Below are 16,868 nucleotides of genomic sequence, written 5' to 3'. Positions count from 1 at the left end.
CCACCACTAGCATGGCCCAGCATAAGACGTAAGACAGAGATCCCAGGGCAAATTCCAGGCCTAAGCTTATGCTGAGAGCTAAGATGAAGCCGGGGCGGGGCGGGGGTGCGCACTGTTATATGATTTTACATGTAAAATCCATGACAAAGAGATGATCTACTGGCTTGGGGACCCACAGGGTATATTAGCATGGTAGAGGCTCTGAGAAGTCCCACAAAAAACAAAACTCTTATGAACCTAGTATTTCTCTTTTTAAACCAAGCCTTGCCTTTCTTACACTTTCTGTTGAGAATCCGGTCCCCCTGTAATCTCAGCTTCTTGTACCATGTCCAGCTCAGGAAGTATTTGTTAAATACATCACTACCTGATTAAACTGATAATATAAATGATTTTCTTTTAAGCTGAGAATATCTTCAAGGTGTTTTAGAAAGACAAGTGGTCATCAAATCATCCAACGTTCTTGCTATTTCCCCAGAACTGCAGGCAGAAACGGACAGCAATCGCAACTCACCAGAACCCAGCTCATCGTACAGCAGGATGGCAGGCTCCCCACAGATCTGACTGCCAAAAAGGCATCTTGCTTGGACAGTGAACGTGTAATTATGACCCATCTTCAGGTTGGAAATTTTAAAGAAATTGTCAGTAGTATTCCCAAGGTAAGCTGTGATATTCATGGCACTATCATACATGTGTATCTCATAGCCCTGAAAACAAACACAGGAGATTGCTCAGGAAGTCGAATATGGAAACTGACAGCCTAGTCTATTACCGGTTCCAGCTTTATGTGAACTCCTCACTGCAGGCTGCTATAGATGCTAAAGTGCTCTGGGTTTCTCCTTGTTCTTTTTATATTACCACTGAGATACTGGATTCAGAAAATGAAAATTTGCTCATCTCCAATGTCTCAAATAACTGCCACCCCCCGCCCCCCACTTACAAGCTATATTGTGGAAATGAGAACTGTGGCCCTCAGGAAAGTCATTTTAACAAAGCCACACTCAGAGTTGTGCTCAGCAGTCTGCCTGTCTCAAGCAATATTAAATGCCACCAAGAATCTGAACAGGTTGCCGTAATGGGATTTGACTAATAATAAATCCAGGTCGCAGTGGACTCCAGCAATGGGGTGAGAAAGGGGAACTTGCAATTAGAAAAGACAGGACATTTGTCCCCAGAACAATGTGTAGGAATGACCTTGTCGGCTCACTTCCTGTCTCCTTGCTTTCTAGCTCCTCCTGAGCTGATCTCAGCTCCCCAACAACCTGGCCTTGAAATAAGAAGCACTGTAGCTTGATCAGGCCCCTGTTCACTGGAGGAGAGGATGAAATGTCTTCCTAGTTAGAGCCCTGGACTCCAGTGCTGGGAAAAGTCACCCTTGGGACAGCCCTGGCCCAGGATGCTAGCTGGGATGAGGGCTGACAACCTGACCTCTCTGCTGATCCCCGACTATTCCAGTGTCAAAGCTACTGACACTCTCCACCATCCCCCTGAAAAGACTCTATCCCTTATCTCTAGCCACATATTGGGCCCCCTTGCATAATCACAGTCTCTTGATCCCAACACCACTGACCTGTCTATTCTTGATGTGGTTTGGCTGTGTCCCCACCCAAATCGCATCTTAAATTCTAGCTCCCATAATTCTCAGGTGTTGTGGGAGGGACCCAGTGAGAGATAATTGAATCATGGGTGTGGTTTCCCCTATATTGTTCTCATGGTCGTGAATAGTCTCACGAGATCTGATGGTTTGATAAGAAGTTTCCCCTTTCACTTGGCTCTCATTCTCTTTGTCTGCCACCATGTAAGATGTGGCTTTGCTCCTCTTAGCCTTCCACCATGATGGAGAGGCCTCTGCAGCCATGCGGTAATGTGAGTCAATTAAACCTCTTTCATTTATAAATTACCTAGGCTCGGGTATGTCTTTATTAGCACCGTGGAAACGGACTAATATAATTCTTTGAACTCCCTGTCAGGGGAAGGGAAGAAGGACATGCTCTGCCTGTGCCAGACCCTCCACTAGGAACGAAATACTAACTTAGAATCTCAACCTAAGAGCCGGGCTCCAGCCACCCAGGAAGGATCCCCTACTGGCGACTGGCTGCCAAACTGGGATTCCCAATACCTGCCTGGAATCTCATCCCCACATTCTTTTCTATAAGCTAGCAGTTATTACCTTCCACCTAATATATATTTGGTGTCGATCGTTTGTAAAATACATAAAGGTTATAAAGAAAATAATTTAGATTACACAACATCAACCACTCATACATTATTTAACCCATCCTCTTCTGTTTGGCATTTCGGCCATTTCCTCTTTCTTACTGTCATAAATACTGTACATAAATTCTTCAGGCACATTGTTTCTTTAGAGTAAAATCCTACAACTCCTGGATCAATGGGTGTGAACACTTTTAACATTTTTGATAGATATTACCCAAGAGCCTTACTTAAGGTTGAACCAATTTATATTCACAGAATGTTTACTTCCCTAACTATTATCCATACCGGTTATATTCTTCCCTGCAAATCTTTACCAATTTAACATGACAGGGCTACCTCTTTGTTATTTACATTACTGGTGAGGTTGAACTTTTCTCCTTTTGCTTACTGCTGCTGGAATTTTTTGCTTTGTTACATGTACCTTCTTCAAAATTAGAATATTTCTGTTGTGAATTTACTTGAAAGCTTTCCTTATATTTAAGGATATTAGCCATTTAGATATCATAGTTGTAAGAGTTATGAGAACTCTCACAGAGTGTGTGGTGAGAATTTTCCAATTTTCATTTCACTTTGCTTTGGCATTGCATGGTGACTATTTAGAACCCACGGCTCTTTGCCTATGCTGCATCTCCAGGTAGCCATAGTTGATTCATCACATTCCTATTTAGCTAAGGCTTTGCTGTCACTGGGGCCAACCCAGCTTTACTCAAGAATCTGTCCACCCTTGGGTGGTAAATCTACTCCCAGGTCTCACTCCCCTTCCCCTGTCTTTTGCTGTGAATATCATATTGGCCTACCAATAGCAAAACCAAACAAAACCAAGGTGTTCTTCATAAGTCAGCAAGGTATCTTCAAGTACCTCCTGCTCCCTGTAATTTCTCTGGGAAGAGAGTGCTGAGATGCCAGGCTGAGAGTGCAGCTCAGCTCCTGGTACTGAAGCCACAGTCCCGCCCTCAACGAGTGTGGAACAGGCGGGGCTCCTGGTGTGATACCCTGAGCCCCAGCCCAGCTGCAGCTTCTGCGGGAAGCACAGCATGGCCTCCAGCCCATTTCTCTTTCTTCAGAGGAAGACAAGTCAGGATTGAAAAGTGCTTAGTGCAGAGATTCTCATCTTTAATGGGCAATATAAACATTTCACTAATTAGCAATCCCATCGAAAATGGTCCTTTAATTCTCAAGTTCATGTCCACGTCCTATTCTTTTTCTTTCTTTTTTTTTTACACTATCTATGCCAGCAGGCTGTTAACGAGCTCATCTCTGAAACAGCATTTCAATTAAATTTCCAAAGTCATTGAGAATGAGGGAGGAACTTACCCTACTTTCATTAAAATGCTTTTCCTTTAAACCCAGGCTTTTCCAAAACAGAAGAATATGGTCATTTTCTGTTATGATTTTTAAGGCATCAGGTGCTGATAATGAAACTGAAAATTAAAGATGAAATGGGATGCAGTTAGTGGATACACATTTGAAACTCCATTTTCTTGTCTGTCAAAGAGAGATTAAATAATGCTAGCCTTGGAGGCTGGATTACGGAAAAAAATAAAACATATAGACTGCTGAGTACAGAACCTAGCATGTGGTAGATATTCTTTAATTGGCATCTCTTTGTTATTGTTATAACATCTTCAGGCAAGAAATTTGGACAGTACTTAATTTAATAGCCCTTGTACCCAAGGGTGTACAAAAACAAATGGGGTGGGCTAGAGGGGTGGTGGGGAAGGAATGGGATGGCGTAAGGAGTTTCGTCTGAAAACAGGACACTGGAGTGACGATGGCTCGTGGCCCGGGCCCACTGCATGCCACTAGCATAAATGGGGCTGGGCCTCCATAACCCAATATCAAAACTCCCAATAATACCTGCTGTCTGAGCAACTGAGCTTACTACCATCTTTCTGAATTGAGCGTGACTGCCCTTAGATCCACTGCCCAGCTATGGGTCTCCCTCCACTTCGACATGTCAGACTGCCACAACGGACCACTGAGAACCTGCCATTCAGATATTCAGCTACATCGTGGTAACTATTCGGTTTTATTTCCTCTCTTGGGCATCCCTCCTCTCTTTTCCTTTAGTAATATCAAAACAAGTGAGGGGAGTTAAAAAGACTTAGAAAATATAGAAAACGATAGCCACTCCCCAGCCCACTGTGCCCCGGCCACCACGCCGCAGCCCAGACACCGGAGCCTCTGCACTGCTCTGCCCCTGTAGGGATACTGAAGGCAGCGTTTGCACTTCCTGTGAAACTCCTAATGAAAAGTCTGTGTCTGGAGGTCTAGCGGCACAGCACTGTGGGCACTTGGCTGTGCGAGGAGACCTCTAACCTCTCTCCCGCTTACCTGTGGTAATTTTGATGCTGGCATCTTTGCTCATGTTCCCCAGTTGGACAATGATGTGGTATTTCCCACCAGGTTCCAACTTGTTAAGGGTGTATTCCACAGTACTGTTACGGGATTTTACTTTGTAGCTCCTGTCAGTCTTTCTTATTAGATCTTTAACTGCAATTGCATACAACTAGGACCAAAAAAGAACATCTGAATGATAATCAGAAGGCTGACATTTTTTACTCTTTGTAGTTCAATGGTGGACAATGCAGTATATTAATAGCTGTGACCCACAGCAACCATAGTTTGAGTCCCAAACTCTGACTTCATTCTTTGGAAAGCCTTTGGAGTGACCAGGTCCAATCTTAAAATAACTATTCACTCATAGAATTGCACATAGAGTTATCAATTAAATTTTTTTTAGCCCTCTAGGGAAGGCCACATTTATCGTGGCATCAGCAGGTAGGTTGGAACAAGCAAGCACATCCAAACTCAGTACTCAACTTCCATATCTCCACCATTGCAATAGTTCATGGATGTTGTTGGTGGAGAGAGAATGAACCAAAGTGTTCAATCCTGGCTCTAAAAGGCAAGGATCTACTTACTTTCTCCCAGGCTGCTTCTAGGTATATGGGTGCAAGGGAAAATAACAGGGCATATAGTAAGCACAGGAAATTCAATCACAACAAAGAAGTGGAGAGTTGAGAGGAGTATTAGCAACCAAGCATTTTAAACCAACCACTGCTGGATGAAGGGGAGTGGAGAGAGGGCAGAGGGCAGAGCAGCCCAGAGCAAGGAAAAAATGGGCGATTTTTGTTTTGTTTTGTTTAGGATCAACGCTCCTTTCAAAGAGGGGTCACAAACTTTCTGTAAGGGTCCACACACAGTAATACTGTAGGCGTTGAGGCCCAGAGAGTCTCTAGCACAACGACTCTGCTGATCATTGCACAAAAGTGGTGAGATGTAATATACATATACAAATGGGCATGACTTGGTTCCAATAAAACTTTATTAAAAAAAAATAGGCAGTGGGCTGTGTTTGGCCTGCAGACCTCTGTTTGCTAATCCCTGTGTGAGAGAGTCAGGGAAGGAAATGTGAGCAGCAGAGAAGAAAGAGGGACAATCCAAAACGGTAGCTGGGAATAATGGAGAAGTGTCAGCTAAGAAGAAGTCCCTACACGGACCCCATCTTTGGCCAGACAGAAATGGGAGAGACCTTCTGCTGGGCGCCAGAAAGCAGGCCTGTGTTTCTTGCCCCATTAGAGGACCCCCTTCCATCCCACCCTACCCTAACCATGCCAAGAATAAACACAGAGGCCTGGAAGCCCGGCCCACTCACCAAGTCCTGGTCAGGAGAGTCATACGGTGATTCCCATTTGATGACCACGGAGGTTTTGCCCGTATGAACCACATGCAGGTGACGGGGTGGAAGGCGGCTGTCTGGAATCATCTTCACTACAACGTAGTCAGACGATGGCCCCTGGTAGGGTACCACCACCCGGACCTAAAGCCCAAGCACACACACAGGAAAAAAATATATCATGGCCTTATGCAATCTTTATTAAAGTATTTTTTCAACAAAATAATGACAACAATTAACATTCAGTTAGTAAAAAACAACATAAAATATAAAGTAATTTCCCACCTACCCCAGATCATTTTCCAAGGGGTACCACTGGTAAGAGTCTTTGTGCTTCCTTCCAGAAATGCCCTATGCATATATAAGCACGGATATGTATATACATGTATCCTTACCCATATAAGCATGTGTATATGTAGCCTATCTTCCTCAAATATTTTTTATACAACTGAGAAAATGGCACACATATTCTGCTCTTGGCTTCTTTCACAGAATAAGATAGCTTAGAGACTTTTTCCATATCAGTACATTTGGAGTTGTCATATTTCTTATGAATGGCTGCCCTGTACTCCAGTGCATGAATAAATCACAATATTTTTAACCAGTCCTCTCTTCATAGACATTTAGGTTGCGTCACATCTTTTGCTATCGTAAGTAATAATAACATACCAAGTATCTTTCTCCATCTATCTCAGCACACACATAAAAGTATGTAGACTAAATTCCTAGAACTGGAACCTGATAAAAGTTTTTGATTTATCTATACTTGTGATCATCTGCTGAGTTATCAATCCTCCATAATGGAGCTGCAGTTGGTGACAGTGGTCGTTCATTCCGTATTTCAAGCAAGAACCCGATGATGCTTATGAAGAAGAGGAAGTTGCCTCTCGTCACACACATCGATCCTGGAGTCCAGGTATGCGAGCTCCCCAGGTCCGGGGTTGAGCCCAGAGCCCAGGACTTAAGACATCCCTTAAAAAACTGAAATGGTACAGGAAACTTACCAGAAACAAATACTGCTCATCCTTACTGACAATAACCGTCTTATTGTGGAGGGAAGTAGTCAAGCTCTTCGGGTTGCGATAGAGGTCAAGAAAGGACGTGGCATAGAAAATACCATACACCTGGTAAAAGCAGAGAATGGAAGAGGACATCAGCTCATGGACCAATGACCTCATTTCCTTGAAATCCCCAATTTAAGACCCTGGAACTGCTTCAAAGGAGCTCAGAGAGAAGTCTTCATTCTACATTTATTACATTTATAGCATTTACAGAGAAGGCACTTGGGCCAGGCACTGTATGTAGAGCTACAAAAATAAATATGATGTGGTCTCTGTCCTCAAAGAGCTCATTCTGGAGAAGAGGCGGGCAGAGAAGAAAAACATACATAATTATAAATAACAAGTGGCAAACAGAGCGTTAGATGCTACACCAGAAACCCACATGATGAGCCCGGGAACCAGGGGAGCTATTAAAGAGGGGGTGTCATTCTACCATTGGCAGCACGGCCGTGGGCTCCAAGGAGATGTGCTGAGTGGGAAGGAAAGTCATGGGAGCTTGCAGAGTAGATACGAACACCCCAGCGAGTGTGTGGAGGGAGGGGAGGCGGGCAGACACTGCTGGCTGTCCAGCCGGGACCCATCCTCCCTTTCTTCCTCAGAACTCTGGTACTTACTGAGAATTGCTGCCTAGAAAAAGTCTACACTGTGCACCTCCCTAAGCTAGGAGAGGCTAGACAAGGAACTTCCAGCCATTGAGATGCAGATGTATCACACGGAAAGCTTTAGGAGGACTCATTACAACAGAGGGAGGAGCCCTTCTTCCTGCCCTCCGGCTGCCTGGAATAGAGATCATGACTGCAGCCCCAGCACCATGAGGTAAGCTTGAAGACGCATGTCACAGGCTGGAGATGACAGGGCTCCAGTGCCCGATCAAATCATGCTGCTCTGACAGAAGCCCTGCACTGCTCAACTCTAAGCTTCTTTTAATTACGAGAGGAAATAAACTGTTCAAAGCCACTGTTACTGTCACTTCCTCTGCTCTGTGCATCCCTGCTTAGTCCTAGCTGGTAAACATTGGAAACTGAGGGAGTTTCAAGCAGGCAAGTGGGAATGGGATGAAGCTTACGGCAGAAAGTGGAAGCCGAGGGAGTTTATTACTGGAGGGTGGGAGCTGAGGAAGCTTTCTATGTAAGGCAGAATCAAAGAGAATTTTCTCCAAGAGTTATGTGCACAGGTAAGACAGGGGCTTGAAGAGAACTGTAGGAGCTGCAGGATCCATGGGATGAGCAGGAACTGAGCAGGGATCCACAAAGGGATTTCCAAGTCCCAGACAACAGGGTGACTTTCTCCAACACTGCTCAGCAGCTGTGAGGACTAAGCTCTGATTTTTAAAATATTGACCAAATTCCTCTCTAAGGGGTCTGGGGAGTCATGCCCTACAAACCATAAATTCTCATTAGATGGGTTTCATTTCATCCTATATATCGGACTTACTTTCCAACCTGACCCTGGCATAACATCATGAGACAAGGAAGAAAATCAAAATATTTTACCCCAAAACATGTTTCTTTGTCATAGCTTGAAAAGGCCCTGCAAAGCTGTCCTTTGTGGGGGAAAATTCACATCTGTAAAGAATCTCTATTCACATAGCTAGATCTTTTTCTTCCAGGCCCTCCCAATCCGAAAGACGTTAACTAAAAGTCTTGCTCCTTTTAAAGATCTACATAGGAAACATTTGTCATCTATTTCCCCTAAGGGCAGCCACTAAAAGACTTCAAAACAACCTTGGTCTCTACAATCTTTTATCTTAACCTAAACATTTCCTTTCTGTTGATCTCAGGTCTTCAGAGAAACTCAACCAGATGACAACCAGAAAATGTTTAAATTTACCTATAGCCTGGAAACCCCACCTTCATCACGCCCACTTTGAGTTGTCCTGTCTTTCTGGATCAAACCAGTGTATTTCCTAAATGTATTTGATTAAAGTCTCATGCCTTCCTAAAATGTATAAAACCAAGCTGCACCTGGCCACCTTGTTCTCAGGACCTCCTGAGGGCTGTGTCACGGGCCATGGTCACTCATATTGGGCTCAGAATAAATCTTTTCCTATATTTTACAGAGTCTGACTCTTTTTTGACAGCTGAAAAAGGACAGACAGACAGGAGAGCACAGACAGAGAAAGAGGAAGGGAAACCCTGAAGACGGTGATCGCCTGGGAGGATGTAAGAAAGATAAGCGCTGAGGGACTCAAAGGAGTCCCAAAGCAAATGCAAATGGAGCTGCAAAGCATGAGGTGGCAGTAGGCCAAGTGGGGGCTTAGAGTACAGAGGTAGGATGACATCACCGAGGACAAGCTGGTGACCGCCCTGGATGGGGTGTCTCTGGAGAGGAAAGGGGACCACAGAGCTATGGGAGCCAAGGGATGAGAGGCTCCCCACATGCACAGTGACAATGGTACTTCTCATAGTAGACAGGAAAACCATGAGAGCTGTCAGGGTCCTCAGTGAACTAAAGAGGGGTGGAAACAGAGAGCTTCCTACAGGTGATCTCATTTACACTCTCACCTCTGAAAGCCACCTTTAGTGTGACCAGCACATGAGCTGGGATGAGGTGCAGGAAGCCTCCTCCAATTGCACACTTACAGACCCCAAACCAAGTCAGGCTTCAGTGTTCTGTGCAATTGCCCTGCTCTGGACAGATAGTTGGGGGTGATGAGGTGGTCACGTGCTGCCGGGTATGTAAATGGAAAGAAAGGGTGCTTTGTGAGTAGACTCAACTTCCAGGTAAAAGAGAGCTCCGGGGATGGGTCAGGGCTTCTCATCACTGTCCCTGCCTCAGCTTCAGGTGCTGGGACATACGAAAGAGCAGAGGCTGTTAAATTAGCCAGACCTGAACTGAAACTCAATCTACTGCTTGTGAGCGTTTTAACTCTAGCAAGTTACTCAGCCTCACTGAGCCTTAGTTTCCTCGCTGGCAAAATGGGAATATTTACCCACAGAACCAATAAAAGGAATAAGGGGGAGCATGGGTTTATCGGGTTTTGTATTGTTCCTGGCACATACTGGCTGCTCAGTAAACCTTAACTTCTCTTTCCTTCTTCTTCACTGATTTTATAGACGATTACTTGCAAACTTTGGTTATTTCCTTATAAATCAGCCCTGTGCCAAATGCACACTGAAGATATCCTCAGAAGACCAGACGTGGGTAGTTCCTCCACTCATCACTAAGGATTTACTAATTCCTGATTATAAATTTACTTCTATATGCTTTTCCATTGAGAAAATCCAGAAAACAATCCTTCCCTTCAAGGAAATTACAAACTAGTTAGGAAGATAAGAGTAACAGACAGAAATTATCAAATAGGGTAAGGCTGTATTTAATGAAATATCATGCTATATGGAACCAACTATAAATATAGTAGGAGTTCATAGGGAAAGAGATCAATTATAGAAGGGAGGATTTTCTTGCATAGCAGGAGGAGGAAAGGACTCCAAGGAGGAGAAAGGGCATAAGCCAAGTACAGAGAGGCAAGAGGGGGATGAACGTGCCAACAGCCTCGGGACGGTCGACCTAAAAGCAAAGGGGACACACTGGGGAGGAGTGGAAAGTGAAACACTAGACTGAAAAAGGAGCACAGATCTGATCACAGTGAATCATAATGCACATACGAAAACAAAGGAAAAAGAAAGGCCTATATCCAAGTGCAGCAGGGACACTGGAACATTTGCAAAAGACAGAAAAGCGCTACAGTTGTGTGGTGGCGCAGCATTAGGAGACAGTCCACACTCACTCTGTGATGGTCATTCTGGCTGACTCACCACATTCCGGGGGCCGGTCCAGGTACATTCCACTGCAGTCTGGTTGATGGCTTTGGCCTTGAGGCTAGGTGCAGGTGGGCGAACCCCTCTGGTCATGACATGCTCAAATGCCAGAGGGCTATCCCCCAAGTCAGTCTTGGCCCAGGCAGAAATCTCATAGGACGTATGAGCTGTCAGATTGCCAACTGTGAAAACAGGAAAAGGAGATTCCAGGAGGAAGCTGGGGGTGTGAGTCAAGAATGTGTCTTGGTACACACACTTCTTAAAAAAATAGTCATCTCTCAATTTAAATGAGTCCCATGTACTGTAGGACTGTCATTAGATGACAAATTCATTCAACGTGTATGCACTGATGATGACCGTACGTCATCAGTGCACAGGCACTGGGTAATTTCCTTAAAGCTGCCCATCCACGGATATGGGTTGGTATGATGCTCCTGGAAGCCATCTGGCCTTGTATAACAAGAACCTTGAAAATCATACCCTTCAATCCAGTTATCCTATGAAATCAGAGAAAGACTCGAAAGTGTGTATAATAAGGATTCGCATCACAGTGTTACAATAGGAAAAAACTGAATGTAATTTGATTGTCCAGTAACAGGATAATAATTAAATAATGTGCGTTCCATGAACTACTGTGCAGGCACTAAAAGTTGTTTCAAAAATATTTGATGACACTGGAAAATTCTCACAATTGTATGTTAAGTGAAAAGGGCGGGATATAATACTATATATGGCATTATTCTGATTTTATAAAAAAGACATAGAGATCAATCCACGGAAAAATATATTAGAATACATCTGAAATGTAAAAGTGAAATTACAGGCAACTTTAATTTTCATTACACTCTTTTTGTGCTCTCAATTTTCTGAAACAAATATGTATCCCCTTTCTAATCAGAGGAAAGGCTATTAAAACTAAAAGAAGCCGGGCGCGGTGGCTCATGCCTGTAATCCCAAAACTTTGGGAGGCTGAGGCAGGTGGATCATGAGGTCAGGAGATTGAGACCATCCTGGCTAACACGGTGAAACCCCATCTGTACTAAAAATACAAAAAATTAGCTGGGCACGGTGGTGGGCGCCTGCAGTCCCAGTTACTCAGGAGGCTGAGGCAGGAGAATGGTGTGAACCCGGGAGGTGGAGCTTGCAGTGAGCCGAGATCACGCCACTGCACTCCAGCCTGGGCGGCAGAGCGACACTCCATCTCAAATAAATAAATAAATAAATAAAACTAAAAGAAAAGTGAGAAGGGGGAGGCTACGCTAACAGGATAGCCTTTGGAATCAGAAGGACTGGGGTTTAAGGCCTGACTCCATACTTTGTGGTTGTATAACCTTGGGTAAAGTATTTAAACTCTCTATTTCCTTGTTGGTGAGATGGAGAAAAAAATAACAGCACTTACAGCAGCTGCTGGCTTACAGGGAGAAAAAAAAGAAAATGCTTATAAAGTGCTTGGCATAATGCCTAGCATGGCACTAGCCCTAATAGATTTCAGACAACAGCTAGTTAAGACTTCTGCTCCTGACTCTGCCAGTTTCTACTGGGACAACACTGAGGCCATGAGATCATAGGCTTTGGAGTTAGAAAGATGTGGGTTCCAGTCCCGGCTCTGCCACCATCTGACAGTATGATTTATTCTTTCAACTTCAGTTTTGCCTCTGTAAAGCGCCCATATCTCATGGAATTATACTTGGGGTTATGTAAATAATATGCATAGAATGCCTATGTAAATGCCTGCACATGGTAGGTGCTCCATGTGCAAGAGTACCAATAACAACCTCCTCGGGTACCTTGTAGACTTTCAGTTAAAAAAAAAAAGTAACAATAGAACATTTGTAGTCTCTATTTTATAAGGCTATGACAAGGACTAAATAAAAACATGACTGAAAGTACTTCACGACTAGAAGATGGAGACAGGAAGAAGCTCCCAAGTCATTCTCAACAATCACAGTCAGCTTTGGCCACTTAGAAATAAATTAAAATCCGTCCTGCAGCACGTGTTTAGATAGAGGAATTGTAGCTGAGACTTGCTGCTGGTACATATGTAACAAGGACTGGACCACTCCTCCTTTACTTTTTGTTCCTTTCTCCAGGCAAAGTATATTTACTGAACGCCAGTTATGCATAAGGCCTTCTGCTGTCTCTCATTAGCAACGGAATAGAAAAGAGAGACAGGAAACTGTCTACATCTAAGAACTCTTTATTTTGGAAATCAAAACTCATCTGCAGAGAATTAGTCTTGCCTCTGTCCAATTTTCCTCCTTATGGCCCCCAACTTCCACTAAGGGTCATGAGGTTGGAGGAGGGCTCGACGGGCCACCGAGGGAAGCCCTCTGCCTAGGATCAGCAGCAGACTTACAGGATCCTCAATGCACAAGAACCTGTCAACGCAGAACAGCTTCCAGAGAATACCTCCCGTTCCCTGGCACCCCCAATCAAGCTCTATGGCGGGAAGGCGTCGGTCCAGCCTTACTCCTTCCTGCTCACACACTGACCAGCACCAACGTGTTACCTTTGTGTGATAATATGCTTCCTCGGAAGTTCAAAGTTCTCCTCTCTTGCTTGTGGGTATCAAACGCCCAGAAAAGGTTCACCACATAGCCATTCACCTGCCAAGAACGAAGAAGCATGTTAGATGAACAGCTAGTCATGCGGCACACCACATACAAAAGGCAGGATTAAAAATACACCTCTTTTCTGCTGTTTCCTTGGGTATCTCGCTTCTTACACTGAACAGGTTGTTTTTTAAAATTTTTAAACAGGTTCTATTTGTGCTACCATCAGCTAATATTTAGTTATACTCCACCTACTTCTAAAAACAAATAGCAGACCATGTTTAATTTATAAATTCGATGCAACAAAAAAATGAATGAAGAATAAAAGAATAATAAACAATTAACAAAGGTAGAAAGAGGAAACACTGGAAAGATAATTAGGCTACGGAAATTAAGGATAAGTCCTTGCAGTCAAGGCCATGAGGCCAATCCACCCAAAACAGGCTGGTTAGATCTCATTGTCTTAACTACCAAAAATACATCCACCCATCAGGAAAGATTACCTTTTCCAAGTCCTGAGCTCATAAAAGGATTTGATCTAAAGATCTTTAAATATGGGACAACTAACAAACAAAAATATTTTCAAGATCAAAGATTACAAGACAAGAACCACATAAGGCCATTTCTTTTTCTTTTCTTCTTTCTCTTTTTTTTTTTTTTTTTTTTGAGACAGAGTCTCACTCTGTTGCCCAAGCTGGACTGCAGTGGCATGATCTTGACTCACTGCAGCCTCCATTTCCCAGGTTCAAGCAATTCTCCTGCCCCAGCCTCCAAGTAGCTGGGATTACAGGCATGCACCACCACACCTGGCTAATTTTTGTATTTTTAGTAGAGACGGGTTTCACCATCTTGGCCAGGCTGGTCTCAAACTCCCGACCTCAGGTGATCCATCTGCCTCAGCCTCCCAAAGTGCTGGGATTACAGGCGTGAGCTACCACACCCAGCCAAGACCATTTCTTATATCAACCCATTCTGAAGCTAAGGGCATGACACTAAATGGTAGTTAAGTAAATGGCACAAGGACTCTGAAGGCTGCTTGTCCCAACACAGCTTCATCGATGGAGAGGCTGTGAGGAGGGACAGATAAGAAGGAACACTATGGAAAGTGGATCTCAGCTTGAGGAACCACATGGGCACAGATAACAATGGCGAAGTCGGCTACGCAGAGGGCCAATAGAAGCGAGGGCGGTGCTGGAAGAGGAAGATCTTAGGTGGATGGAAAGTGAATATGTTTCCAAGGTCTCCAACTCTCCCACAAGAAGGTTGTTCTTCCACTGTGAGTGCCTCAGCATTAGCGCTTAGCACCAGGAAATCCAATAAAGCTGAAAATTACAGGGCATACATATTCTGTTAACACCAACTCTTTATTTGCACTGTTGCTGTGAACTATTTAATTATATGGTTAAGGAAAAACAGGCACCAGGCTGAGGCAGAATAATTACATGCGAAGATTCAAGTTATTCTTCATGGGGGGAAGGAACCACCTAGTTCTGGTATTTTAGCTTCACTAGATCTAGCCGTTCGTTTTGTTTTTGTTTTTGTTTTTGTTTTGTCAGCCTTACTGTGCTATGTCCTTTCAGTTCCCATACAAAATAAAGCCCCATCCAGCTGCTGGTTTGAAATTCCCACATTACCTTGATATCACTCTCCATGGTCAGGGTGAAGCTTAGATAATTTTCCCCATAGCTGTCAATGTGGATATCTGGTCGTGGGATCACTGAAAACAAAAAGGAATTCAAAAACAGAAGCCACGTGATGAAAAACGAGGAAGGCAGGACTTAACAGTTTTCAACTCAACGGACAAAGCCATCTTTCAGTCGGGGAAGAAAGGGTATTTCTTTGGCAGTGTTCCTCATCTATCTTTTTTACCACTGTTTTCCCGAAGCTAAGGTTGGTCCACAGTTGCTTGGTGAACACAAAACTATCTTGGCTCAGTCAGCTATCCTGGCAATTAGGTCAGGCAGAAAAGTTCCATTTTGTAAAGGTCCCAAAACAGCCCAGCTTCAGCCTCGTTCTTAAAGGCACAGGGATCATTCACTGCGAGTGGCGTCTCACTTGGCACTAACGAAGTCCCACCAATCTCAAGTCCTTTCGGAAGGCTGACAATGGGGTAAATCATAAATGGTAGATGTGCGTGTAGCAAAATGGAAAGAATGTGGCCTCTGGAATCTGGCAAACCCGAGTGAGGAGGACAGATACGAATTCCTGTTCTGGTAGCTGTGTAACCTGGGCAAGTTACTTATCTTCCTGGAGCCTAGAGATGTTATCCGCATTTCACAGAGCTGGGAAGGTTAACTAAAATAATGTATGTATGGTGCCTAGCACTCAACTGATCCTCTCTTTCTCTTCCTTTCCAGTATAACCTCACATAGGGCCAATTAAACAACTAGAAACCAACTGGCGCTCTCAAAAAGACCGGAGCTCAAGCTGAGAGTTGATGGGGCAAGGAGAAGTGGCCAAGGAAAAGACCCCTCTCACTTCAGCCAGTGAGCGCCATGCTCGTCCTCTGGAAGGTCTTCCCACCAGAAGGCTGACAGTGCTTGGCCCAGCATGATCTAAAAGAGCTCAACGGATCAATATTATCAGAAAATATTATTTAAATGACAACTTGCATATTAGACTCTCCGCATATATGCCCCTTCTATAGACTGGGCAAGAGAGAATCAAAGGAGCAGATAAGATTTGGTGGCAAAAGAGACGTGTCAAAGTCTGAAGAGGTCTGTCCAGACGATCAATCACGTAATAAAACTTGACTTCAGGAAAATTCAACAACTGGAAGAAGAAAGGAGATTGGAAGCTTCAGGCGGCCAACACAGAACAAAACACTATGGATGCTGCATATGGTAAAGCTGACTTGAATTATAATCATGGCAGCCACAGACAAGTCACAATCCACTCCAAACCCCAGTTTCCTCAGCTACACAATGAGGATAAGGATACTTATCTCATAGGATTCATAAGGATTAATAAGAGACCAATTCATGAGCAACAATAGCACGGTGCTAGTGTATAACAAGTGCTCAGGGAATGGTGGCTTTTCTCATTGTCATTACTAATCCACGACGTTCACCAATTAACCTGGCACGTCTGGCTGATGCCTCTGCTGTCTTTGTCCTTCATCTTAAAATATTATTATGATACCAGGTCACAGATATTTTACAACAAACACCTTTTGGATGTGGCACACAGCTGCCTTCTGTATAAATCCTAGCCCAAATATATGCAAGGAGCTGAGATTCATCAAAATCACAGAAAAGAAGTTAAAGAGAAGCAACCACCCACTGAGATTTGCAAATGCGGTTGTGACTTGTGCCTTTGGAATTCAAGGTACATGTTTTTGGTCGATCTTCCAACATCCTTTTTTCTTGGTATGTGTGGTCAGTGTTTTGAAACAGACTTTGTAGAGAGAAGTCACAAAACAATAAAAACTCTAGGAGAGTGTGAATTCAGCAGGCTTTCTCGAATACCTGCAAGCATTCAGCTCCGAAGACCATCTGGTGGCACTATGTTTGACCGCCTTGGGCCCTGATCTCAAAGGCTCCAGATTTTAGAGGGGACCAGACAGTGACTCTCCATGACCCAGAGCCTATTCCTCACAGGC

The 16,868-nt window shown here is 44.0% G+C and overlaps 1 protein-coding gene across 2 annotated transcripts in view; it reads right to left on the bottom strand.

Moving 5' to 3' along the window:
• SORL1 (sortilin related receptor 1) overlaps nucleotides 1–16,868 on the bottom strand; it is a 178,528-nt gene that overhangs the window by 7,909 nt on the left and 153,751 nt on the right. For both annotated transcript variants that reach the window (XM_025355834.1, XM_025355835.1), the window contains exons 39-46: nucleotides 14,902–14,984; nucleotides 13,225–13,321; nucleotides 10,713–10,897; nucleotides 6,898–7,017; nucleotides 5,873–6,037; nucleotides 4,549–4,723; nucleotides 3,529–3,635; nucleotides 512–704 (exon numbers count right to left, since the gene is read on the bottom strand). In XM_025355834.1, coding sequence (XP_025211619.1) covers nucleotides 512–704; nucleotides 3,529–3,635; nucleotides 4,549–4,723; nucleotides 5,873–6,037; nucleotides 6,898–7,017; nucleotides 10,713–10,897; nucleotides 13,225–13,321; nucleotides 14,902–14,984 — 1,125 coding nt within the window. The remainder of the gene's footprint in view (nucleotides 1–511; nucleotides 705–3,528; nucleotides 3,636–4,548; nucleotides 4,724–5,872; nucleotides 6,038–6,897; nucleotides 7,018–10,712; nucleotides 10,898–13,224; nucleotides 13,322–14,901; nucleotides 14,985–16,868) is intronic.

Source organism: Theropithecus gelada, chromosome 14, assembly GCF_003255815.1.
Source record: "Theropithecus gelada isolate Dixy chromosome 14, Tgel_1.0, whole genome shotgun sequence".
Classification (NCBI taxonomy): Eukaryota; Metazoa; Chordata; class Mammalia; order Primates; family Cercopithecidae; genus Theropithecus; species Theropithecus gelada.
Note: the sequence above shows the minus strand (reverse complement) of the source record. Positions and strands in the feature narration are given on the sequence as shown.